Source organism: Salmo salar, chromosome ssa01 (assembly GCF_905237065.1).
Source record: "Salmo salar chromosome ssa01, Ssal_v3.1, whole genome shotgun sequence".
Lineage (NCBI taxonomy): Eukaryota > Metazoa > Chordata > Actinopteri > Salmoniformes > Salmonidae > Salmo > Salmo salar.
In genome coordinates, this window is record NC_059442.1 from 93514625 (window position 1) to 93541480 (window position 26856).

Consider the following 26856-nt stretch of genomic DNA (forward strand, 5'->3'; position numbering starts at 1 on the left):
TATATTTTGTTTTAACACTTTTTTGGTTATTACATGATTCTATATCTGTTATTTCATGGTTTTGATGTCTTCACTATTATTCTACAATGTAGAAAATAGTACAAATAAAGAAAAACCCTGGAATGAGTAGGTGTGTCCAAACTTTTGACTGGTACTGTAAGTATTCACACCCCTGAGTCAACACTTTGTAGAAGAACCTTTGACAGTGATTACACCTTTTGAATCATCTTAGGTATGTCTGTATCAGCTTTGCAAATCTGGATTTGGGGATTTTCTTCCTTTCAGATTCTCAACCTCTTAAATCCGTTGTTCACTGCTTCTCCACATCTATCTTCAAGTCTTTCCACAGATTTTCAATGGGATTCAAGTCTTTGCTTTGGCTGGGCCACTCAAGGACTTTCACATTCTTGTTCAGGCAGCTATTCCAGCATTGCTTTAGCTGTATGCTTGGTGTCATTGTCCTATTGGAATGTACATCTTCACCCCCGGTCTAAAGTTGTTTGCACTCTGAAGCAGGTTCTCAAGGTTTTCCTGTATTTGGCTCCATTCATTGTTCCCTCTATCCTTACCAGTCTCCCAGTTGCTGTCGCTGAAAAGCATCACCATAGCATGATGCTGCCACCGCCATTCTTCACGGTAGGGATGGTGTTAGACGGGTAATGAGCTGGGCCTGTCATTCAAGACAACGAGTTAAATGTTTATCTCATCAGACCACAGAATCTTTTGGCTTATGCGCTCAGAATTTCACATACATTTTTGGAAAATCCAGGCATGCTGTCGTGCCTTTTTCTCAGGGTTGGCTTCTGTCTGGCCACTCTCCCATAAAGGCCAGATTGGTGAAGCGTGGTAGAGACTTGTCCTTCTGGCAGGTTCTCCCATCTCAGCCAAGGAACTATGTAGTTCTGTCAGAGTGGTCGTTGCATTCTTGGTCACCTCCATGACCAAGGTCCTTCTTGCCGGACTGCGGGCCAGCTCACTCGGTTCCGGACTGCGGGCCGACTCACTCGGTTCCGGACTGCGGGCCGACTCACTCGGTTCCGGACTGCGGGCCGACTCACTCGGTTCCGGACTGCGGGCAGACTCACTCGGTTCCGGACTGCGGGCAGACTCACTCGGTTCCGGACTGCGGGCAGACTCACTCGGTTCCGGACTGCGGGCAGACTCTCTCGGTTCCGGACTGCGGGCCGTCTCACTCGGTTCCGGGCTAGACACTCTTACCGGACGCTCTGGACGGGGCACTGTTGTCGGACGCTCTGGACGGGGCACTGTTGTCGGACGCTCTGGACGGGGCACTGTTGTCGGACGCTCGAGGCTGGGCTGCCGCACTGGAAGCCTGATGTGTGGTGCTGGTACTGGAAATTCCAGTTTGGGGACACGCACCTCAGGGCTAGTGCGGGGAGCGGGAACAGGCTGAGCCGGACTGGGCTGACGCACTGGAGGCCCGGTGCGTGATGCTGGCTGTGGATATACTGGGTCGTGGAGGCGCACAGGCGGTCTCGATCGCACCTCCTGCACAACCGGTCCTGGCTGGATGGAACTAGTAACCCTGTACAAGCGGGGTGCTAGTACAGGGCGAACTGGGCTGTGCAGGGGCCTGATGGTTTCCGTGCGTAGAGCGGGCGTAGGGTAGCCTGGTCCTCGGAGGCGCACCAGTGACCAGACGCGCTGCGCAGGCATCCTCCTACCAGGCTGGATGCCCACTCTAGCACGGCATCTGCAAGGGGCTAGGATAACTCGCACTGGACTGTGCGTGTGTATGGGCGAGATCGTGCGCACTTCTGCAAAACTCGGCGCCCTCCACTCCATACGATCCTGCATATAAGCACGGGTAGCTGGCTTAGGGCTCACCCTTGGCCCAGCCAAACTGTGTGCCCCCCCAAAAAAATGTCTTGGGGTTGCCTCTCGTGCTTTATCGGCGCGTATATGGCTTCATACCTTCGCCGCTCTGCCTTGGCTGCTTCAATGTCCTCCGGTGGGAGACGGTAATCCCCAGCCTGATGCCATGGTCCAGCCCTATCCAGAATTTCCTCCCAGGTCCAATTCTCCTGATAGTCCATATACTTGTTCCGATGCTCCTTACCCCGCTGCTTGGTCCTTGTTTGGTGGGAGATTCTGTAACAGTTGCCGTCGTATTTAGACCAAAATGCAGCGGGGAAATGTGCACTCATCTTCTTTATTATAAACGGACAAGAAGGAGAACCAAAACAAACACGTACACAAAGAAAACACAACGACTAATCACAGGCTGGTAAGGCACAAAGCTATACACAGCATAATCTCCCACAAAGTACTCAACAAACACATACTTATATATAGGATTCTCAATCAGAGGCAACTAGAAAACACCTGCCTCCAATTGAGAGTCCAACCCCAATTAACAAAACATAGAAATACAAAAGACTAGACAGAACATAGAAATACACTAACATAGAACAGTGCCCAAAAACCCCCGGAATACATAAATCAAATACCCTACTAAACAAACCACCACCCCGAACCACATAAAACAAATACCCTCTGCCACGTCCTGACCAAACTACAATAACAAATAACCCCTATTACTGGTCAGGACGTGACATACAGTTGACCAGGGCAGCTCTCGCAGGGCAGAAATTTGACGAACTGACTTGTTGGAGAGGTAGCATCCTATGACTGTGCCACGTTGAAAGTCACTGAGGTCTTCAGTAAGGCAATTCTACTGCCAATGTTTATCTATGGAGATTGCATGGCCGTGTGCTCGATTGTATATACCTGTCAGCAACGGGTGTGGCTGAAATAACCAAATCCACTAATTTGAAGGGGTGTCCACATACTTTTGTGTATATATAGTGTATTTCTGTATTTAATTTGTCATTATGGGGTATTGCGTGTAGATGTGTGAGATTTTTAGATTTCTTTAATCAATTTTGAATTTCGGCTTGAAGTCAATGGGTATGAATACTCTCTGAAAGCACTGTAGGCCTGCACATTGAATGAGAGAGAGAGGCAGACGGGCCGGCATATAGAAGAGAGGCAGACGGGCCGGCATATAGAAGAGAGGCAGACGGGCCGGCATATAGAAGAGAGGCAGACGGGCCGGCAAACTGACTAGAGGATTGTGGTCTCATGCATAGTGAGTTGTGTAATAATGTAATAGGTAATGGCGGATCACTCTGCAGTAAAGTAAGCTAGGCCTCCTTAAGGGACTTCCTTAGCCACAACAGCACAATGTGAGATTGCACAATTGTGACCCTCAAAAGCGGTGATGGCTGAGCTAATTTGTATGGTTGTTTTGGAGCAGTTAGCGCTTCATAATGGCTAGTGTTTTAGTTGTTGGTGAAAAGGTGAAGATGGGAAATTCCATTACAAAGTTTCTACTTCTCCAAACCCCTTGTGCAGTATTCATGCTCAGTCTTAGTCAATACAGTTGTCCTTGTGTTTGTCTAAAGGGGAATTCTTTGTTGAGGGTGCAAAACCTCTCCCCACACACTAACAATCCTTATGACTGAGGACAGATTTTCTGAAGGTACTGAATAAAGAGGTTAAACCACAGTAGGCAGACAAGAAGATCATTGAATTGTCCTTAGGGACGTTCTGTCCTTTGAAAGGAGAAGAACTGGGTTAACATATCATCTTTCAAAACCCCCTCTGTTCTCTCTGCTGCTACAGTTGCTTTTTCAGTTGAATGGGCCTTTGTTGTCAGAGATGTAAATGTTTGAGGGTGACGTTGCTTTGGAATATTTTTGCCTGAGGCCCCATTCATCCAGAGGGTATGAATACACAAATACACAGAGTCTAGAGGGTGTGCCGTGTGTGTGTGTGTGTGTGTGTGTGTGTGTGTGTGTGTGTGTGTGTGTGTGTGTGTGTGTGTGTGTGTGTGTGTGTGCACGCGTGCGCTGTGGTTTTAAAACATGAGAATGATTGGATGGCGCCTAGCAGCCACATTGAAACCCTTGTTGACGTCACCTAGGCCTACCCATGTGCCTACTGGGTCTTATTGCTGGCTGCTGGCCTACCTGGGGACAGTAACTTTAATCCCATTAAAAGCTGCCAACTTTGCTACTGTCCACTCCACACCATTATGTTTTGAGATCTTATTTCATTGCGGGGTCAATGGTGACACGAAGACAGATTGGCTTAGGTAAGTAGACACTCTTGAAACGGCCCGTATCATCAGCTTCTGAAATGGCCCATATCATCAGGCTTATTGAGTCATAGGTCAAAATGCTGCCAGGTTGCAGATCAAAGTGTCTGCTGTGAAATCCAGAGCATGTAAGCAGTAAATGATATCCTCGTGGCAGGGCTGTAGACTTATCAGGGCCCCTGACTCTAATCACAACTTAAGTTCTGATCACAATGATCAGTCACAGCATGCTTTGAGTGTTGCAATAATACAAGTGACCGGTGACATATGGACCATATGTAGCTTAATGGGATAGATATAAGAAGGCTCTGATGGGCGTGAGATTCTTTAGGTCATTATTTACACAGAAACCAGTACCTGCAGAAAAACGGCTGTGTGAAAACAGTACAAGCTTCAAACGTCCCATTGGCTTAAAGATGTCTGGAAATCGTGAGAAAGAGAGAAATCCAAGATCAAGCAGGAGAGACTCAGAGAGAGTTTTAATCTGCCAGTGACAGAAGGGTTGGAACAGAACGATAGTCAGCCAGTGACAGAAGGGTTGGAACAGAACGATAGTCAGCCAGTGACAGAAGGGTTGGAACAAAACGACAGTCAGTCACTGACCAAAGGATTGGAACAGAACGATAGTCAGTCTTTGACAGAAGGGTTAGAACAGAATGATAGTCAGTCACTGACAAGGGTTGGAATAGAATGATACAGTTAGTTATTGACAGTCGATACTTCTGAGCTGTTGCTTTAAATGAATCCAAGCTGCAGAAGAAATGTATCGACTGTCAATAACTACCTGTATCATTCTGTTCCAACCCTTCTGTCTTCATAGTTTTTTTCATCCTCTCTTTATTCCTGGCAGCTGGAGCCCCCTCAAGCTCCCAGTATCCTATGACTGTAGGGTAATGTAGGAGAGAGAGAGAGAGAGAGAGACGCAGAGAGGGAGAGAGAGGCGGGCATGGGCCCAAATGGGAATTGCAGAACTGCGGCAGTAGAACAGAGTACTGTAGTGGAAGCAGGGACTCCAGACAGCCAGCCGTCTCCTAAAAATTGAAAAGCCCAACTGATTAATATTCCGGCTGCCGCTTTTAAACAATACTTCAGCATTTATGGGAACTTGGAAGTTCTATTAAAGACAAGCATTTGCATGAAAAATGTATTCCGATGACTTGAAACGTGTTTCCCCCTGTTTTAAAAAGTACTTTTAGTTCAGGCAGAGAAATGTTAGAGTTCCAGTTAAGTGAGAAAGAACTTAAGTCCCACCTCCACCCCCTCTACTTCACCCCCTCTACTTCATGGAACAAACTGCAAAAATCTCTGAAGCTGGAGACTCATATCTCCCTCACTAGCTATAAGCACCAGCTGTCAGAGCAGCTCACAGATCACTGCACCTGTACATAGCCCATCTGTAAACAGCCAATCTATCTACCTACCTCATCCCCATACTGTATTTATTTATTTATCTTGCTCCTTTGCACCCCAGTATCTCTACTTGCACATTCATCTTCTGCACAGCTACCATTCCAGTGTTTAATTGCTATATTGTAATTACTTCGCCACCATGGCCTATTTATTACCTTATCTTACCTCATTTGCACTCACTGTATATAGACTTTTTGTTTTCTTTTGTTCTACTGTATTATTGACTGTATGTTTTGTTTATTCCATGTGTAACTCTGTGTTGTTGTATGTGTCGAATTGCTATGCTTTATCTTGGCCAGGTCGCAGTTGCAAATGAGAACTTGTTCTCAACTAGCCTACTTGGTGAAATAAAAATTCCAGAATACCTACCTTTTGTCCCCCTAGAGTTTGGAACCACTCAACTGGAGGTTTCATTTCAAAGCCCCGGCCTGGCAAAAAAAGTTTCCACATTTGAGGCAGAGCGACAAAGTTGTCTAGATTCTGGCCGCAGACGCAGTCCGCAGCTATTGGAAATAGATTGTTTACTGTCATGTGTCATGTGCTTGTTCTCCAAAGGAATAAAATTACAAAGCTACTCTGTGTTATAGTTAGTTTCCATGCCAACTTTGAGGATCTGAGTTGGTTTGCATGGTTCTTGCAATGTGATTTTAATGTGTCCTCTCTTCTGTTTTTCCCTTAGGTTGATTTGGGGATTATCTGGACCAGAACTCACCGTAGCTGTTTGAAGGACCACAATGGCTGTGTACTCTAGAGATGTGGATCAATCCTTGCCTTGACAACACAGTTTACTATTAAATGTGAGAAAGACACAAATATCACATAACTCTCAGCACCAATCAGGTGTTTCTGGTCTTGTGGCGTATTAAATCAGACTTCATCAGACATCACCATGCCTATTCTCAAGCAGCTAACCTCGAACCAGTCCAAGCGTCGCTCCCGGGCCGACCTGACTGCGGAGATGATCAGCGCCCCACTGGGGGACTTCAGACACACCATGCATGTGGGTCGTGGCGGGGACGCCTTCGGGGACACCTCTTTTCTAAGTACCCGGTCTGGGGAGCCCCCTAAAGAACAAGGTCCAGAGGTCCAGCAGAGCTCCCCTGGACCCAAACCAGGCCTGCTGTCCCGAACCTTTAGGAGCAGCAAGCGCTCCCAGTCGGTGAACCGCGGTGACATGTACAAGAACAACTCGTTGGCGCCCCCCGGTGGCTCGCCAAACTTTGTGAAGAACGCCATCTCCCTGCCCTACCTCAATGACGAGGACGTGGTCAGGATGGGCGGTGGTCAGCAGATGCCCAAGAGCGTCTCCTCCAGCCCTCTGAAGAAGCTGCCCGAGGTCGATGGAATCAGCAATCCAGTCAACGGTGCCATGGCGATGCTGGATCTAGAGTTTGACGAGCGTAACTTTGGAGAACTGACTGACCTGCCCCCGTCACATCCTCGGGGTGGCGGGATGAAGCATGCGGAGTCCATCATGTCATTCCACATTGACCTGGGACCCTCCATGCTGGGGGACATCCTCAGCGTCATGGAAAAGAAGGGCTGGGAGGAAGACGACCTGGGGTACGAGGAGGGGAAGGGCAGCGAGGGCCGCGGGTCACCCCCCTTTAGCCCTCCCACCACGGAGGATGAGATCGAGGACCAGGTGGATCTACAGCCTCCAGTCAGGCCCCCACGCACCTATCCTCAGCAGAAGATCATGGCCGACCCCCTCTACACCCCTCGCAGGAACTACCACCCCCACAGCCACCTGGACAGCTGCTCCGTGTCCTCCTCCGGCTCTGCGGCTCTTGAGGAGAAACCACTCCTCCACCTGCAGGAGGGGGACACGGACAGCGCCAAGTACAGCTCTCGGGGGGCTGGAGGGGAGGACGATAAAGACTTCTCCTTCATGGATGAGGATGATGATGAGATCAGGGTGTAAAACAGAACAGGGCTGTAATGTCACCACCATAGAACGTGGTTAATAAAGACACCAGAACGTGGTTTGTGAGGTCACCGAAGGAGATAATTATTTTTAATGAGTTTTGAAGCTATAATAAGTCTGGGAGGGGTTGGGAGCACGGTAAAGACCGCACAAATCCCTACATATGGATCTATCCTGAGAACTTCTATACGGGGACACCCAGTTCTGCTATACCTCCTGGATCAGGAATACCCATACACCATCTGTTATTTAACCTTATTTACTCGTGTGTGTGTGTGTGTGTGTGTGTGTGTGTGTGTGTGTGTGTGTGTGTTTGTCCCACAGTTGGAAATGTAAATGCCTGTCCCATGAGTCCATTTCTCCAGCCCATTACAGAATTCCGTGTCGACCACTAACTCTCTCACTCACACACACACACCCCCCCACACACACACACACTGCAACTCTGAGACACCAGTTATTGGTTTGAGGGATTCTTTTTGTAGAACTATGATCTGCCGTTATGATGATCTAATCCCACAGTTCCAATATGTCATTTAAAGTGTGTTTCTCCTTATAAGGGGATCAACCCTTATATCCACTCATATTCAACAAGAACCATATCCCACCCACGCCACCATTGTCTTTCCATTCAGAGGATTTCCCTTCATGTTTACCATAGCTACAGTCCTGGCTACAGTACTGGCATATTCCTTATTGCGCATTATTAGGTAAGGGAAAACCAACCAGCGGTCATGACACTGATTATCACATTCTTTGAAAGCGGACATATGGAGATTGACAGAGGTCACAGAGGTCGAAGCATTAACTGTTGATCACCCAGATGGAGGTGTAATGCGTGAGGTGTAGAGTCATGTGAGGTCACGGACTGAACTGTATATTTCCACACTGCTTTGGAGAAAGGAAGTGAAATGTATCCCAGCATTCTTTGGGGCATTGAATGGATTGTATGTGTATGTGTGTGTTGAGTGAGGTGAGATGCAGTTAAAATATTGGTTTTGTTAATGTTCAAAGGGTAAATAAAGGTGGCTTCTACTATGTTTACTACATTCAGAATTGATAAGTTGGTCTTCAGGTTCTTAATCAATGGCACAACTTGGTTGTTCATTATTCCAACCATTAGTCAGCTTTATTGTCCTGTTCACTAGACATACTCTATACAGCCAACACACTCTGAAGTCCTAAATGATCCAACAGTTAGCTTGTTTCATTTGTTATCTAATAACTACTTCTAATAAGGGGTAGATCATATTGTGCACTGTTTTAAGTCACCATGTTGATTGGAGGAATTTAGTTAAAGGTTGGATTTTGGTGATCTTTAGTTGTTCTAAAGCCTAACGTACTAGCCTACTCAGTGAGCCAATTTAAGCTTTAGCTTTGGAGTTGATTAGGCTAGGTTTGGGTTTGGCCGTGAGTCCATGGCACTTTAGCTTAGATCAATGGACTCAGTCATATATCCCCTGCAAGCACTGCCAAGGTGTAGCAACATAGTTCACTCCCTAAAACACTAACTATTGTACATATAAAATCTTTGTTTTGTTTCCATGTAAATGTTTTAAATTAACTTGACTTATTATTAAATAGAAAAAAATGAACATTTTGAAAATAAATGGCCTTTTTGTAGAAGCTTTCATGACCAGTAGTGCTTTTATTGTACAAATGTTTAGAAACAGATGAAAACAAATACATAACTCACAGGAGCAGAGATGGTGGTTGTGAACAAGACTAGTGACCGTACAGTAGACTGTCATATCTATGTGGTCATCTCTTCCCCCCCCTACTCACCCCAGGCTTGTAGGATCAGGAGAAAGAGAGGAGTTTGAAGGGAGGAAGGTATCAGTAATAGTAGAACACTAGTTATAAATGACAATATTACCCTCCTCTCTCCATTGTGCCACGCAGACCTGGCTACTGTAGGATCAGATTGAATCAGCACACCCTCTGGCTTCCCTCTCATTCATAAACATACTGTAGGAGCAGATTAGATCAGCACACCCTCTGGCTTCCCTCTCATTCATAAACATACTGTAGGAGCAGGTTGAATCAGCACACCCTCTGGCTTCCCTCTCATTCATAAACATACTGTAGGAGCAGATTAGATCAGCACACCCTCTGGCTTCCCTCTCATTCATAAACATACTGTAGGAGCAGGTTGAATCAGCACACCCTCTGGCTTCCCTCCACCCTCTCGTTCATAAACATACTGTAGGATCAGCACACCCTCTGGCTTCCCTCCCTCCACCCTCTCATTCATAAACATACTGTAGGAGCAGATTGAATCAGCACACCCTCTGGCTTCCCTCCACCCTCTCATTCATGAACTCTGTTGGCTGATTGGTCGGTAACCAAACCAACGAGTCATCCATTCATGAGTCATATGTTTGGGAAAGGAAATGGCAGGCACGCCTGTTCCCTTTTCCTTTAGATTGCTGCTACAGTATTTGCATCCCAAATGGTACCCTATTCCCTATATAGCGCACTACTTTTGACCAGGGCCCATAAGGCTCTGGACAAAAGTAGTGCACTATATTGGGAATAGGGTGCCATTTAGGATGAATAGAGTGTGACTATAGGTTCCCCCCTCCCTCTCATTTATTTGGTCAGACAAAAATCTAATCTGTTAAAGTAAAGCAGGAAGTCCCTGTTCACGCCTTCCTGGATCCCTGAGTATTGTCGTGTTCAAAACAACTGGGAATCTCTGAACTAGGTCTGACTGGGAAAATCATTTTGAACAGTCATCCAAGTCGGAAACTCGGGCGTCTTTCTAAAACTGATTTTATTTTCCGACTGGAAGATCACTGATGTCACGATTTGACATAGTTTTTTCCTCAGAGTTCCGAGTTGTCTTGAAAGTACCATAATCTATTGACTTTATGCTTGAGTGAGAGAAAATTACATTTGTGCCATATGTGACACTGTTCCCTGTTATGGTGTTGTTTGGAGAGGGGAACACATTATCCAATGGTATTAGGTCAGGGGAGTAGCCTAATGCTAGGCAGGATGTGACATCACTCAGCCATATATTCATGCTATGTATGTTAGAATTCCATGTGTACATGTCTGTATTAAAGGGAGATCGGTTCAGAGATTAAAATGACCAGGTGTAAATGTGCCAAGTATGTATGTAATCATCCTCTGACATGTCATATTGAGTCTTGATGTTTGAAGGAAACATTTACGGGCTACAGCAGTACAGGGAACTTAAATCTCAGGCCTCTCACACTGTTCATTTGTAAATGGGCCAAATTTGGGATTTCTTTTATGTTTTTATTGTTTTAAACTCAGTTGCTTGTTCCATTGTTGTAGAATCTGTCTATGGAAAGTGGGTTAAACTGCTGCAATCCCTTAGCTGTTCTTCACCAATGCCGGGACACTTTATAAAGAACCTTTTAATTTTCTATCAAAACACTCATACCTGTCCACCACCATTTTATTTGCTACTGAAGTGAAGTAGATAAACACTAATGGTGCCATCCATGAAAAACAGTGACTATTACTATGTTTGTTATAGGCATTATGGCATAGTGACGCTATTGAAGAGACATCAGAAAGTAAAGTGGGTTTTAACCACAAGAAGATTTCAGTGCCCTGGCCTGATGCCTGTTGGGGGGGGGGGGTGGGGGGTGGAGGAGGAGTCATACAAGGGGAAGGGATTGTGAAAAAGAACTGGCTTAAAGGTTCAGCTGGAGAGTGTTTTATTTTTTTCTACTCTGTGGCTAGTTTTTATGCCAGGTATGTGCTACTTTTCTTTCTCATTCTACTGTGTATACATATATACTGAACAAAAATATAAATATAACATGCAAAAATTTCAAAGATTTCACTTAGTTATAGTTCATGAGGAAATCAGTCAGTTGAAATAAATTCATTAGGCCCTAATCTATGGATTTCATGACTGCGAAGGTCAGAGATACCTTAAAAAGAAACGGGCCTCAATATGGGCCGTCACGGTATCTCTGTACATTAAAATTTCCATCGATTTAAAATGAAATTAATTAAACTGTAGCTTATGCCTGCCCATACCATAACCCCACCACCACCATGGGGAACTCTGTTCACAACGTTGACATCAGCAAACCGCTTGCCTACACAATGCCATATACGTGGTATGCGGTTGTGAGGCCGGTTAGACATACTGCCCAATTCTCTAAAACAACGTTGGAGATGGCTTATGGTAGACAAATTAACATTCAATCTCTGGCAACAGCTCTGGTGGACATTCCTGCAGTCAGCATGCTAATTGCACGCTTCCTCAAAACTTGAGACATCTGTGGCATTGTGTTGTGTGCACATTTCAGTGGCCTTTTATTTTCCCCAGCACAAGGTGCATCTGTGTAATGATCTGGCTGTTTAATCAGCTTCTCGATATTCCACCCCTGTCAGGTGAATGGATTATCTTGTCAAAGGATAAATGCTCACTAACAGGGAGGTTAACAAATTTGTGCACAAAATTGAGAGAAAGTTTGTGCGTATGGAACATTTCTGGGATCTTTTGTTTCAGCTCATGAAACATGGGACCAATACTTTACATTTTGTGTTTATGTTTTCGTTCAGTGTATTTACCTCCCTCACACGTCCTCTATTGAAATAACAGCTATATTTTTCAATAAAAAGAAAGTTGGTAATCTTTACCTGGAGCGGTGTTGTGGCTTATTTCGTATTCTGTGTTATTTTGTGTTATGTTGTCTATCTGTCCCTATGGGAACCTGTTTCATAGAGAAAATACTTGAACAAGTCAGTTCACGTTTTTATTTATGCAGTTAGCAGCATAAGGGGCTGAGGTGGAACTTGTGTAAGACGCTGGTATTCACACTCAGTGTTGACAGAGATGCTCCTCTCCATCAAGTCCACACACTTCTCATACAGTTAGACATAAAAATACAGCCAATCTGTGTTTCTTACCAAATAAACCTCAGTTTAAATTATATCTGCTATACAGATCATTGGTAATGACATTCTCTAAGCATAGACAGGCTAGAATAGCTGTATTGACAGGGAGTGCATTGTATAATCTAATCTATTGTGTTAGCTTTTTGTCTGCCAGATACAGTACAGATCATTAATCCAAGAAAATTGTCAAGCTTATTTTTTATTGCTGAGAAGGATAAATATGAGGCACCTACACAGTCAGATTGGGATATATGGTTTAGAAGCATCAGCCTTTTTATATTAAGCAACTCTGATTTAGGCCAACATGTCGTCCATTAATTTGACAATAGGTATATATGTCGTCCATTAATGAAACAATAGGTCCATTAAGGTAATAATGGTACCAGAGGGGAGGGCTGCCATGTTACGGGCTCCTAACCAATTGTGCTATTTTGTTAGTTTTTTCGCATTGTTTGCAACTCATTTTGTACATAATGTTCCTGCTACCGTCTCTTATGCCCGAAAAGAGCTTCTGGACATCAGAACAGCGATTTACTCACCTCAAACTGGACAAAGATTTTTTCTTTAATGAGTCCTACGCAAAGGATATACTGCTTTGTCGAGACAAGGCCGAAATCCCCATCATCAGCATGAAGAAAATATAGACGGAGAAAAAGGGGGCAGAGAGCGGGATGCCTTGTAACTGGATGATCTATGATTATGACTATCCTACCAACGGGACAGTAAAAACTGTAATATCTTATGTTTCACCGAGACTTGGCTGAACGACGACATGGATAATATAGAGCTGGTTGGCTTCTCCATGTTTCGGCAGGACAGAGCAGCTACGTCTGGTGAGACAAGTGGTGGGTGTGTGTGTCTATTTGTCAATAACTGCTGGTGCACGATATCTAATATTGAAGAAGTCTCGAGGTATTGTTCACCTGAGGTAGAATACCTCATGATAAGCTGTAGACCACATTATCTACCAAAAGAGTTCTCATCTATATTATTCGTAGCCGTCTATTTACCACCACAAACTGATTCTACCAGCGTGTCACATGTTCAACCAGAGGACAAAAAAACTCTAGACCACCTTTATTCAACACACTGGGATGTATACAAAACTCTTCCTCGCCCTCCATTTGGAAAATCTGACCATTATTCTATCCTCCTGATTCCTACTTACAAGCAACAACTAAAGCAGGAAGTACCAGTGACTTGCTCAATACGGAAGTGGTCAGATGACGCGAATGCTATGCTGCAGGACTGTTTTGCTAGCACAGACTGAAATATGTTCCGGGATTTATCCGGGATTCATCCAATGGCATTGTGGAGTATACCACCTCAGTCACCGCTTCATCAATAAGTGCACAGTGACTGTACGTACATTTCACAACCAGTAGCCATGGATTACACGTAACATCCACACCGAACTAAAGGTTAGAGCTGCCGCTTTCAAGATGAGGGACACTAATTCGGAAGCTTACAAGAAATCCCACCATGCCCTCAGACAAACCAGCAAACATGCAAAGCATCAATACAGGACTAAGATTGAATCCTACTACACCGGCTCTGATGCTCGTCTGATGTGGCAGGGCTTGAAAACTATTACGGACTACAAAGGGAAACCCAGACACGAGCTGCCTAGTGACGTAAGCCTACCAGATGAGCTAAATGCATTTATGCTCGCTACGAGGCAACCAACACTGTCACATGCATGAGAGCACCAGCACCATGAGAGCATCACGCTCTCCGTAGCCAATGTGAGCAAGACCATTAAACAGGTCAACATTCACAAAGCTACGGGGCCAGACGGATTACCAGGACGTGTACTCAAAGCATGCGCGGACCAACTGGCAAGAGTATTCACTGACATTAGCAACCTCTCCCTTGCCGAGTCTGTAATACCTACATGTTTCAAAAAGACCACCATAATCCCTGTGTCCAAGAAAGTGAAGGTAACATGCCAAAATGATTACAGACCCGTAGCACTCACGTCGGTAGCCATGAAGTGCTTTGAAAGACTGGTCATGGCTCACATCAACACCATCATGCAAGAAACACTAGACCCACTCAAATTCACATACAGCCATAACAGATGCAGAGATGATGCAATCTCAATCCCACTCCACAATGCCCTTTCCCACCTGGACATAAGGAACACCTATGTGAGAATGCTGTTCATTGACTACAGCTCAGCGTTCAACAATTCAAACAAATGTATTAGGGCCTAATCTATGGATTTCACGTGACTAGGATTACAGATATGTATCTGTTGGTCACAAATACCTTAAAAAAAATGGGCCTCACAATGGGCCTCCCTATTCCGTCATGTATTTTTGTGCATTCATATTGCCATCAACAAAATGCAATTGTATTCGTTGTCTGTAGCTTATGCCTGCCCATACAATATCCCCACCGTCACCATGGGGCACTCTGTTTACAATAATGACATCAGCAAACCGCTCGCCCACACAACGCCATACACGTGGTCTGCGGATGTGAGTCCAATTGGATGTACTGCCCAATTCTCTAAAATGACGTTGGAGGCGGCTTATGGTAGAGAAATGAATAAGAAATGATCTGTCAACAGCTCTGGTGGACATTCCTGCAGTCAGCATGCCAATTGCACGCTCCCTTAAAACTTGAGACATCTGTGGCATTGTGTTGTGTGCACATTTTAGAGTGGCCTTTTATTGTCCCCAACACAAGGTGCACCTGTGTAATGAACATGCTGTTTAATCTGTCTGTAAACAAGAAGCCACTGCTCTAAAACCGGGGACAAAGATCGTACTTTTTGGAGAAATTTCCTCTGGTCTGATGAAACAAAAATAGAACTGTTTGGCCATAATGACCATCATTATGTTTAGAGGAAAAAGGGGGAGACTTGCAAAAGAACACCATCCCAACCGTGGAACACGGGAGTGGCAGCATCACGTTGTGGGGGTGCTTTGCTGCAGGAGGGACTGGTGCACTTCACAAATTAGATGGCATCATGAGGGTGGAAAATTATGTGGATATATTGAAGCAACATCTCAAGACATCAGTCAGGAAGTTAAAGCTTGGTCGCAAATGGGTCTTCCAAATGGACAATGACCCCAAGCAAACTTCCAAAGTTGTGGCAAAATGGCTTAAGGACAACAAAGTTAAGGTATTGGAGTGGCCATCACAAAGCCCTGACCTCAATCCCATTGAAAATGTGTGGGCAGAACTGAAAAAGCGTGTGTATTTATATAAATTAGCAAAAATGTCAAAACTAGTTTTTGCTTTGTCATAATGACATATCCTGTATGTAAACTGATGAGTAAAAAAAACTATTCAATCAATTTTAGAATAAGGCTGTGGAGGCTTTTTCCACAAAATGTGGAAAAAGTCGAGGGGTCTGAATACTTTCTGAAAGCACTGTAATCTCAGGGAAGCTCAATTGCTATGGGGTTGAATGCACACAAACCAGATGAGGTGAGTTAGGCTGATGAAGATAGGTAACTGCAAATGATTTGCTCTGTAATTAAAATGTTGCTGTATCCCTGTATTTGTTGTCTGCAATTGTTGTTTGTGCATTGGATCAGGGGAAACTATTTGAAGGATGACTAAATGTGTGGATGCGTGGGTTATATGAAAAGTCTCTTTGGCTGCGTTTAGACAGACACATGGCCTGTTGGGGGTGCTGCCAGGGGAGTGAGCATTGTAGCATTGTATGCATCTATAAATGCATATGTGCACTGGCATACAGTTGAGCAGACAAGTTTTTAGGATTTTCACTCATGGGGAACATTATTTAGCCGAGTCTGGGAAAGACAAAATTTCACGAGCTGGTTTTAGTATCTACTGCCCCCTAGCGTCAGGTAGCACAGTTTACATTGATAAGAAACCTAATTTCTCTCCCCTCATGTTCCTTTTCTCCAGGCTGCCACAGTAGCGACAGAGATACAGTGCCTTGCAAAAGTATTCATCCCCCTTGGATTCATCCCCCAGTTTTTCCTATTTTGTTGCATTACAACCTGTAATTTAAATAGATTTTTATTTGAATATCATGTAATGGACATACACAAAATAGTCCAAATTGGTGGAGTGAAATGAAAAAAAGAACACGTTTCCAAAAGAAATATTTAAAAAAATCGAAAAGTGGTGTGTGCATATGTATTCACCCCCTTTGCTACGAAGCCCCTAAATAAGATCTGGTGCAACTAATTACCTTCAAAAATCACATCATTAGTTAAATAAAGTCCACCTACAGTGAGGGAAAAAAGTATTTGATCCCCTACTGATTTTGTACGTTTGCCCACTGACAAAGAAATGATCAGTCTATAATTTTAATGGTAGGTTTATTTGAACAGTGAGAGACAGAATAACAACAAAAAATACAGAAAAACGCATGTCAAAAATGTTATAAAATGATTTGCATTTTAATGAGGGAAATAAGTATTTGACCCCTCTGCAAAACATGACTTAGTACTTGGTGGCAAAACCCTTGTTGGCAATCACAGAGGTCAGACGTTTCTTGTAGTTGGCCACCAGCTTTGCACACATCTCAGGAGGGATTTTGTCCCTCTCCTCTTTGCAGATCTTCTCCAAGTCATTAAGGTTTCGAGGCTGACGTTTGGCAACTCGAACCTTCAGCTCCCTCCACAGATTTTGTATGGGTTTAAGGTCTGGAGACTGGCTAGGCCACTCCAGGACCTTAATGTGCTTCTTCTTGAGCCACTCCTTTGTTGCCTTGGCCGTGTGTTTTGGGTCATTGTCATGCTGGAATACCCATCCACGACCCATTTTCAATGCCCTGGCTGAAGGAAGGAGGTTCTCACCCAAGATTTGATGGTACATGGCCCCATCCATCGTCCCTTTGATGCGGTGAAGTTGTCCTTTCCCCTTAGCAGAAAAACACCCCCTTAGCATAATGTTTCCACCTCCATGTTTGACGGAGGGGATGGTTTTCTTGGGGTCATAGGCAGCATTCCTCCTCCTCCAAACACTTTTATAGAGGTAACAAACTGAGATTAGGAGCACTCCATTTAAGGGTGCGCTCTTAATCTCAGCTCATTACCTGTATAAAAGACACCTGGGAGCCAGAAATCTTTCTGATTGAGAGGGGGTCAAATACTTATTTCCCTCATTAAAATGCAAATCAATTTATAACATTTTTGACATGCGTTTTTCTGGATTTTTTTGTTGTTATTCTGTCTCTCACTGTTCAAATAAACCTACCATTAAAATTATAGACTGATCATTTCTTTGTCAGTGGGCAAACGTACAAAATCAGCAGGGGATCAAATACTTTTTTCCCTCACTGTATGTGCAATCTAAGTGTCACATGATCTGTCACATAATCTCAGTATATATACACCTGTTCTGAAAGGCCCCAGAGTCTGCAACACCACTAAGCAAGGGGCACCACCAAGCAAGCGGCACCATGAAGACCAAGGAGCTCTCCAAACAGGTCAGGGACAAAGTTGTGGAGAAGTACAGATCAGGGTTGGGTTATAAAAAAATATCAGAAACTTTGAACGTCCCACAAAGCACCATTAAATCCATTATTAAAAAATTGAAAGAATATGGCACCACAACAAAGCTGCCAAGAGAGGGCCGCCCACCAATACTCACAGACCAGGCAAGGAGGGCATTAATCATAGAGGCAACAAAGAGACCAAAGATGACCCTGAAGGAGCATCTGTTCATAGGACCACTTTAAGCCGTACACTCCACAGAGCTGGGCTTTATGGAAGCGGCCAGAAAAAAGCCATTGCTTAAGGCAAACTTATTCGCCAAAAGCCATGTGGGAGACTCCCCAAACATATGGAAGAAGGTACTCTTGTCAGATTAGACTAAAATGTAGCTTTTGGCCAACAAGGAAAACGCTATGTCTGGCACAAACCCAACACCTCTCATCACCCCGAGAACACCATACCCACATTGAAGCATGGTGGTGGCAGCATCATGCTGTGGGGATGTTTTTCATCGGCAGGGACTGGGATACTGGTCAGGAATGATAGATGGCACTAAATACAGGGAAATTCTTGAGGGAAACCTGTTTCAGTCTTCCAGAGATTTGAGACTGGGACGGAGGTTCACCTTCCTTCAGGACAATGACCCTAAGCATACTGATAAAGCAACACTCGAGTGGTTTAAGTGGAAGCATTTAAATGTCTTGGAATGGCCTAGTCAAAGCCCAGACCTCAATCCAATTGAGAATCTGTGGTATGATTTAAAGATTGCTGAACACCAGCGGAACCCATCCAACTTGAAGGAGCTGGAGCAGTTTTGCCTTGAAGAATGGGACAAAATCCCAGTGGCTAGATGTGCAAAGCATATAGAGACATACCCCAAGAGACTTGCAGCTGTAATTGCTGCAAAACGTGTCTCTACAAAGTATTGACTTTGGGGGGTGAATAGTTATGCACGCTGAAGTTTTCTGTTTTTTTTGTCTTATTTCTTGTTTGTTTCACAATAACTTTATTTTGCATCTTCAAAGTGGTGTGCATGTTGTGTAAATGAAATTATACAACCCCCCCAAATATCCATGTTAATTCCATGTTGTAAGGCAACTAAATAGGAAAAATGCCAAGGCGGGTGAATAGTTTCGCAAGCCACTGTAAGAGGGTCATAGTGTTCAGGTTCTGGATACGCAGACAGTGCAGGAATGGCTACACGTGAAGGTTCCTCCATGGCCACAGGAGAGATACAAGGGTGTCCAAGAAGTGCAACTCTGATCCTATTTCCATTACATTTCCAGTACAATAGGTTTCTACCCCAGCTCTGGAATGAGATATGACGGTGTGGTATGACTGAGGTGTGATAGGGGTCAAATTGGGTAGCATCATAGAGAAATTAGAGTATCTATGGTGACTAGTGAATGTAGTGATCTTTTCTGTCTTTATCCATTGAATCAGTGGGCTACTATGACTGTGCATACTCCACGGAGTACCCTGTTCATCACTGCAGTCATAGTCAGACAATTTTAACCCAGGGGGTTCTGTATCCATGGAGAGGATGGAAGCATCACTCAGCCTTCTGGGGGATGTAGTTTTAGTGGGACTGGGCCATGTAGTCTAATGTCAGAAGGTTTGTTATGAAGTTGTGTTGTTGTTACAACAAGTAATGATACAGTCAAAAGGTAGGTGCTTGCATACAGTCACACATCCTGCGTGGTTTTGGTACCGGTTCCGATCGATATTTTTGCTTAGAAATCGATTTGTGGACACCGTACATAAAAATGGATAGCCCTGGTTCCCATGGACACAGAGTATGTTTTCTGAGCCTGTGTGACGGATGTGAAATCTGAAACCTCTTGAACCTCCTACCATTTAATGTTCTCTTCCGACGTCCATCAACTCCTGACTGAACCCGTCGTCACAGCCACTGACAAAGGACATGCCTACAAACATCGTAGAGCAGTAGGAGAGAGTACTTTTATCACGGGAACACATTCAGACAGGAGCGCACCTTTGGTTTTAGAAGTGGGGGGGACATAACCTGGCAGGGAGTCTGGGGGTCCTCCCTCAGAATCGACAGGTATATTTTTCCATAAAAATAAAACATAAAACAACACCCGATGTGTTTTATTAAAATTAACTATACGTACTGACCTTTTCTGATGCTTTAAGCATGCTGTTTGATTAAATAATTAAGACACACAAATGACTCAGAAGAAAAATACCTGTTCCCGACCCTCTTTCTCCCGCTGATGCTGGCCTTTTCAGATTCTGCCATTAAGCTCCTGAAGTTGCCGGTAATAGGCTACACCAGCGATCGGCAACCTTTTATATTTGGAGCAACAATTTATCTTACCATTTCTACCAATCTGCATTCCAGTTATGATTTTTATATGGACATTTTAGTGGAACAGTCACATGTCATTTATAATAGTCTTTGTATCTCAAAATCATTGTCTGTGGTTAATCTACATTCTATCTAAATCTAAATGAAAATTATACAAATCTATAAGTAACTTTTAATGCCATTGGCAACTATGTAGAAATAGCCTACACCACATAAGAACGTTGCAAACTGCAGGCTGCAATCCTGATAAAGATACATATCCTATGAGGGATGGATGTGGGAGGTAATATCTGTTTACCTGTCCTTGTTCTGTATATCTTATTTTGTATTATTTATTTTGTACCTACAACTCTGGGTATTTTCTGAATCTGTCTGCTTTTTATGTTTATATAAGAATTGCATACTTGTCTTTACTACAAAGTACCTATACACCATTATTGTGTGTGTTTAAAAAAAAATATTTGAGCAAAATACATATCTTAGAAATTACATTGGCTACACATGTTCTGTCTGCAACGAACTTGAAACATTGTATCAACTATCAACTGGGCCGCCCAGAAACTCGTGCTTGCAAACTTGAAACATTGTATAAAATATTCTGGGCCCTCAGAGTTTACCCGCACCAGTGAGTTCGGGACAGACACAGCTGTCGGCTATTTGTGCAAGGGACAAGAAGTAATCCGATATTTTATGACGCTTTCACTGGATCAGAGCATTACATTTTTGACCCTGCTGAGACCACTGTCACCATCTGATCCTGCTCGGATGAGGCATGGCAAATAATTACCAATGAAAATAATTATCTAAGAATAAAATCAATGGTTCAATAATGACTTCTGTAACCGTAAAAACCTTGGTTTCATGCATGTTAACATTAGAAGCCTACTCCCTAAGTTTGTTTTACTCACTGCTTTAGCACACTCTGCCAACCCAGATGTCTTAGCCGTGTCTGAATCCTGGCTTAGGAAAACCACCAAAAACCCTGAAATCTCCATCATTAACTGTAACATTTTCCACCAAGATAGAACTGCCAAAGGGGGCGGTGTTGCAATCTACTGCAAAGATAGCCTGCAGAGTTCTATATTACTATCCAAGTCTGTACCCAAACAATTCGAGCTTCTACTTCTAAAAATTCACCTTTCCAGAAACAAGTCTCTCACTGTTGCCGCTTGCTATAGACCTTCCTCTGCCCCCAGCTGTGCCCTCAATACCATATGTGAATTGATTGCCCCCCATCTATCTTCTGAGCTCGAGCTACTACGTGACATAAACTGGGACATGCTTAACACCCCGGCCATCCTACAATCTAAGCTTGATGCCCTCAATCTCACACAAATTATCAATGAACCTACCAGGTACAACCCCAAATCCGTAAACACGGGCACCCTCATAGATGTCATCCTAACTAACTCGCCCTCCAAATACACCTCTGCTGTTTTCAATCAAGATCTCAGCGATCACTGCCTCATTGCCTGCATCCGTAATGGGTCTGCGACCAAATGACCACCCCTCATCACTGTCAAACGCTTCCTAAAACACTTCTGAGAGCAGGCCTTTCTAATTGACCTGGCCGGGGTATCCTGGAATAACGTTGACCTCATCCCGTCAGTAGATGATGCCTGGCTATTCTTTAAAAGTGCCTTCCTCACCATCTTAAATAAAAATGCCGCACTCAAAAAAATTTAGAACTAGGAATAGATATAGTTCTTGGTTCACTCCAGACCTGTCTGCCATTGACCAGCACAAAAACATCCTGTGGCGTTCTGCATTAGCATCTAATAGCCCCCATGATATGCAACTTTTCAGGGAAGTTAGGAACAAATATACACAGGCAGTTAGAAAAGCTAAGGCTACCTTTTTCAAACAGAAATTTGCATCCTGTAGTACTAACTCAAAAAAATTCTGGGACACTGTAAAGTCCATGGAGAATAAGAGCACCTCCTTCCAGCTGCTCACTGCTCTGAGGCTAGGAAACACTGTTACCACCGATAAATCCACTATAATTGAGAATTTCAATAAGCATTTCTCTACGGCTGGCCATGCTTTCCACCTGGATACTCCGACCCCGGTCAACTGCCCGGCACCCTCCACAGCAACCCGCCAAAGCCCCCACCATTTCTCCTTCACCCAAATCCAGATAGCTGATGTTCTGAAAGAGCTGCAAAATCTGGACCCATACAAATCAGCCGGGCTAGACAATCTGGACCCTCTCTTTCTAAAATGATCTGCCGAAATTGTTGCAACCCCAATTACTAGCCTGTTCAACCTCTCTTTCGTATCATCTGAGATTCCCAAAGATTGGAAAGCTGCCGCTGTCATCCCCCTCTTCAAAGGGGGTGACACTCTAGACCCATACTGCTACAGACCTATATCTATCCTACCCTGTCTTTCTAAGGTCTTCGAAAGCCAAGTTAACAAACAGATTACCGACCATTTCGAATCCCACCGTACCTTCTCCGCTATGCAATCTGGTTTCAGAGCTGGTCATGGGTGCACCTCAGCCACGCTCAAGGTTCTAAACGACATAATAACCGCCAGCGATAAGAGACATTACTGTGCTGCCGTATTCATCGACCTGGCCAAGGCTTTCTACTCTGTCAATCACCACATTCTTATTGGCAGACTCGACAGCCTTGGTTTCTCAAATGATTGCCTCGTCTGGTTTACCAACTACTTCTCTGATAGAGTTCAGTGTGTAAAATCGGAGGGCCTGTTGTCCGGACCTCTGGCAGTCTCTATGGGTGTGCCACAGGGTTCAATTCTCAGGCCGACTCTCTTCTCTGCATACATCAATGATGTCGCTCTTGCTGCTGTTGATTCTCTGATCCACCTCTACGCAGACAACACCATTCTGTATACTTCTGGCCCCTCTTTGGACACTGTGTTAACTAACCTCCAGACGAGCTTCAATGGCATACAACTCTCCTTCCGTGGCCTCCACCTGCTCTTTAAACGCAGGTAAAACTAAATGCATGCTATTCAATCGATCACTGCCCGCACATGCTCGCCCGTCCAGCACGGCTCTGACTTAGAATACGTGGACAACTACAAATACCTGGGTGTCTGGTTAGACTGTAAACTCTCCTTCCAGACTCACATTAAGCATCTCCAATCCAAAATTAAATCTAGAATCAGCTGCCTATATTGCAACAAAGCATCCTTCACTCATGCTGCCAAACACACCCTCGTAAAACTGACCATCCTACCGATCCTCGACTTCGGTGATGTCATCCATAAAATAGCCTCCAACACTCTACTCAACAAACTGGATGCAGTCTATCACAGTGCCATTCGTTTTGTCACCAAAGCCCCATACACTACCCACCATTGCGACCTGTACGCAATGGTGGGTAGTGTATAGTGTTGGTTGGCCCTTACTTCATACTCGTCGCCAAACCCACTGGCTACAGGTTATCTACAAGTCTCTGCTAGGTAAAGCTCCACCTTATCTCAGCTCACTGGTCACCATAGCAGCACCCACTCATACCTGCTGGAGCGCATGCTACATCTCACTGGTCACCCCCAAAGCCAATTCCTACTTTGGCCGCCTTTCCTTCCAGTTCTCTGGTGCCAATGACTGGAACGAACTGCAAAAATCTCTGAAGCTGGAGACTCATATCTCCCTCACTAGTTTTAAGCACCAGCTGTCAGAGCAGCTCACAGATCACTGTACCTGTACATGGCCCATCTGTAAACAGCCAATCTATCTACCTACCTCATCCCCATACTGTATTTATTTATTTATCTTGCTTCTTTGCACCCCAGTATCTCTACTTGCACACTCATCTTCTGCACATCTACCATTCCAGTGTTTAATTGCTATATTGTAATTACTTCGCCACCATGGCCTATTTATTGCCTTAACTTACCTCATTTGCACTCACTGTATATAGACTTTTTGTTTTCTTTTGTTCTATTGTATTATTGACTGTAAGTTTTGTTTTATTCCATGTTTAACTCTGTGTTGTTGTATGTGTCGAATTGCTATGCTTTATCTTGGCCAGGTCGCAGTTGCAAATGAGAACCTGTTTTCAACTAGCCTACCTGGTTATATAAAGGTGAAATAAAATGTAAGAAATTAAAATATAATTGAAATTACCATTATTCTCAGATCTTAGACTGAAGCCTACCCATCAACTCAAGATGGAACTTTGTATCTATTCACTGATTGTTTTAATATACTGCAAAATTCACCTGCGCTCCATAGCCTGGTCTTCCCTGGCTGTCTGACTCTGCTGGGACACCTGTCACCATCCAATCCTGCTAAAACATGATGAGCATAGTGTTGTGTACTGACCGTGCAGCATGACAGTGAATCCTGTAGAGCTATTTATACCGTGTCCGTGTGAAAAGTAGGGAATTACCTATGGAAACTGACAGGTTCAAAATGTTACATTGCTATACTGACTCTAATAAAAACTCACATTGCCCTGTTAAACAATGTCAGAATAAACGGTCTTCAATCGTTTGGCCGCTGGTTTCATCATTTGATTCAGGTCTAATATGATTGAGGCAAAAACAATTCTGTTATACCTAAAGTTAGTCAGCTAGCTAGCTAATATTAGCCAACTTTTGGATAGTTCTTATGGTAGCTACAAAAACTAGCAAAGTAAATTTACTTCTGTTGAAACGTGACAAAACAAAGGCTACAAAACATTTCCATACACACAACAGCTGTTAGACACTGCTACCTGACAGATAGCTAGAGCAGAACTGGCTGTGGTAGCTACTAGCTAGCTAACGTTAGCTAGCTAGTTCATTCACTTCAGACAGAACTTCAGTCGAGAGGGGATGAAACATTAGCTAACGTTATATGTCAGTTACACTACTAGCTCAGCACTGGGAATAAATATTTTTTTCTGTTAAGTCAAACAGCAGTTACCTTGCCAGCTACATCAATTCTCTGGTTGTTTTTAATAAAACTCAGAGAAAAAGCACAACACACACAGACAACAGCTGCCTCTGTTCGCACGTCTGTCTACGTGGTCCTAAATCCAGCCAGCTGAAACACTTTGAGGTGTCTGCATGGTCCTAAAGCACACTTGTGCCACTTTTTGTATCACAGTGCAATGATAAAACTAGTGGGAACAAAAATGTAATTTCAGAATGTGGGGGGGTCATGTCCTCACCCATCCCCTGTGAAAGTTGCGCCCCTGCATTCAGAGATCGATTTATAGCCATTCATCTAAAAACACTTTCTTTGTCATAGTCGGACAAGATTAATATGAGATGACGGGTGCGTTCCTAACAAGTTGAAGAAGCTAAGCTAGAACTCTGAGACGTTCACAGCGATGGGGGCAGACATTTTGATCAAGAGAGACCTTTAGAAAATATGTACATTTTCTCTAACACTGAACATACAAATATGTATTTTACAGATAAGGAAGGTGAAATCTTATAGTTAGTCGCTTTTTAATTTGATTATACTATATCTAGAAAGCATCAAGCCTAATTAATACAGTTTTGTTGAATAGAAAAAACATCATATAAAATATTTCATATTTGTATAATATTTGTATTGTGTACTTGAGCTTGTGTCCTCAAAAGTGACTATAGCTCAGCAATAAAAAATAAAAAGTACCATAAAAGGTGAGATTTTAACATTTGTTTTGAGTATGCAACATTACTTGTTATTGTTTATGGCCCTCTCATGATAAATTACTTTTGGGGATTAAGTAGATTACAATTTCGATTATATTTAGTTACATTTAAGTGGTTAACAGTTTTGACAGCCCCCCCTCCCCCTCCTTTCCTCACACACTTATTTTAATATACTAGGTGGCTCTTAAAAGAGCCTTTGGGTTCATGGAGGGCAGGCAAGTGGCAGTGAGTGTGGTGATGTGTACTACTGTGTGCATCTTGCTAGAATGGAGGAGAGACCAGGGCCCGTATCTACAAAGTGTCTCAGAAAAAGTCCTAGGAATCCTGTTAAAACCAGTTTTAAGACAACAACAACAAAGAAACTCCCAGCGCAGAGGAAGTTTTAGGATGATGATAAGACACTGCTCAGACAAACTTGGAGCCAGGAGTAAAATCCACTCATAAAAGTATATCTCACGAGTTTGAAGTACCGCAAAGGAAAGATAGCGATGACGCTAATTGACATGTTGCAAATTATGGGGAATAACCAATCGCAAAGAGGCATCACCAGCTGTGAAATGTATAGGCACTTCAGACAACCACTGTGAATCAAATGTTGCAGTGGTAAAATGTTTGATATAATTTTTGACTGGCACGATCACTTTGCCTACTCTTGTTTCTTGGTTAATATGTTGGCATGCATAACCTTTTTTTGTTAATTTTTTTTTACCAATTTTGAATAATGTGATAGGCATTTTGCACTGAATCATACAGTATAATAATGATGGGGCGGCAGGTGTCCCGAAGCCACTCCTGCATTGTCTTGGCTGTGTGCTTAGGGTCGTTGTCCTGTTGGAAGGGTTGTTGTCCTGTTCGCCCCAGTCTTTGGGCTTGAGAACTCTAGAGCAGGTTTTCATCAATGATCTCTCAAATCAAATCAAATGAAATTGTATTGGTCACATGAGACGCTTTGTCGATGCGGGCCCAGCTTTCAGACTCTCAAGGAAGAGGTCATTGCCCTCATCCATGAGATGGCCACCATCCCTACCAGTGGAGGCTCCTCAGAGGAGGAAGGGGAGGACCATCATCCTCTGTGAATTTCATAAAAAACTAAATAATAAAATGTTTTAAAAAGTTATCCTTTTTAGATATAACTATGCTAAATATA

At 43.7% G+C, this 26856-nt stretch overlaps 1 protein-coding gene across 1 annotated transcript in view; it reads left to right on the plus strand.

Moving 5' to 3' along the window:
- The window catches only part of LOC106610563 (cdc42 effector protein 4), a 33585-nt gene extending 21494 nt beyond the window's left edge, over nucleotides 1-12091 (plus strand). Inside the window, exon 2 of the mRNA XM_014209951.2 lies at nucleotides 6213-12091. Coding sequence (XP_014065426.1) covers nucleotides 6423-7457 — 1035 coding nt within the window. The 5' untranslated portion in view covers nucleotides 6213-6422 and the 3' untranslated portion in view covers nucleotides 7458-12091. The remainder of the gene's footprint in view (nucleotides 1-6212) is intronic.
- Nucleotides 12092-26856: the final 14765 nt, after the last annotated feature.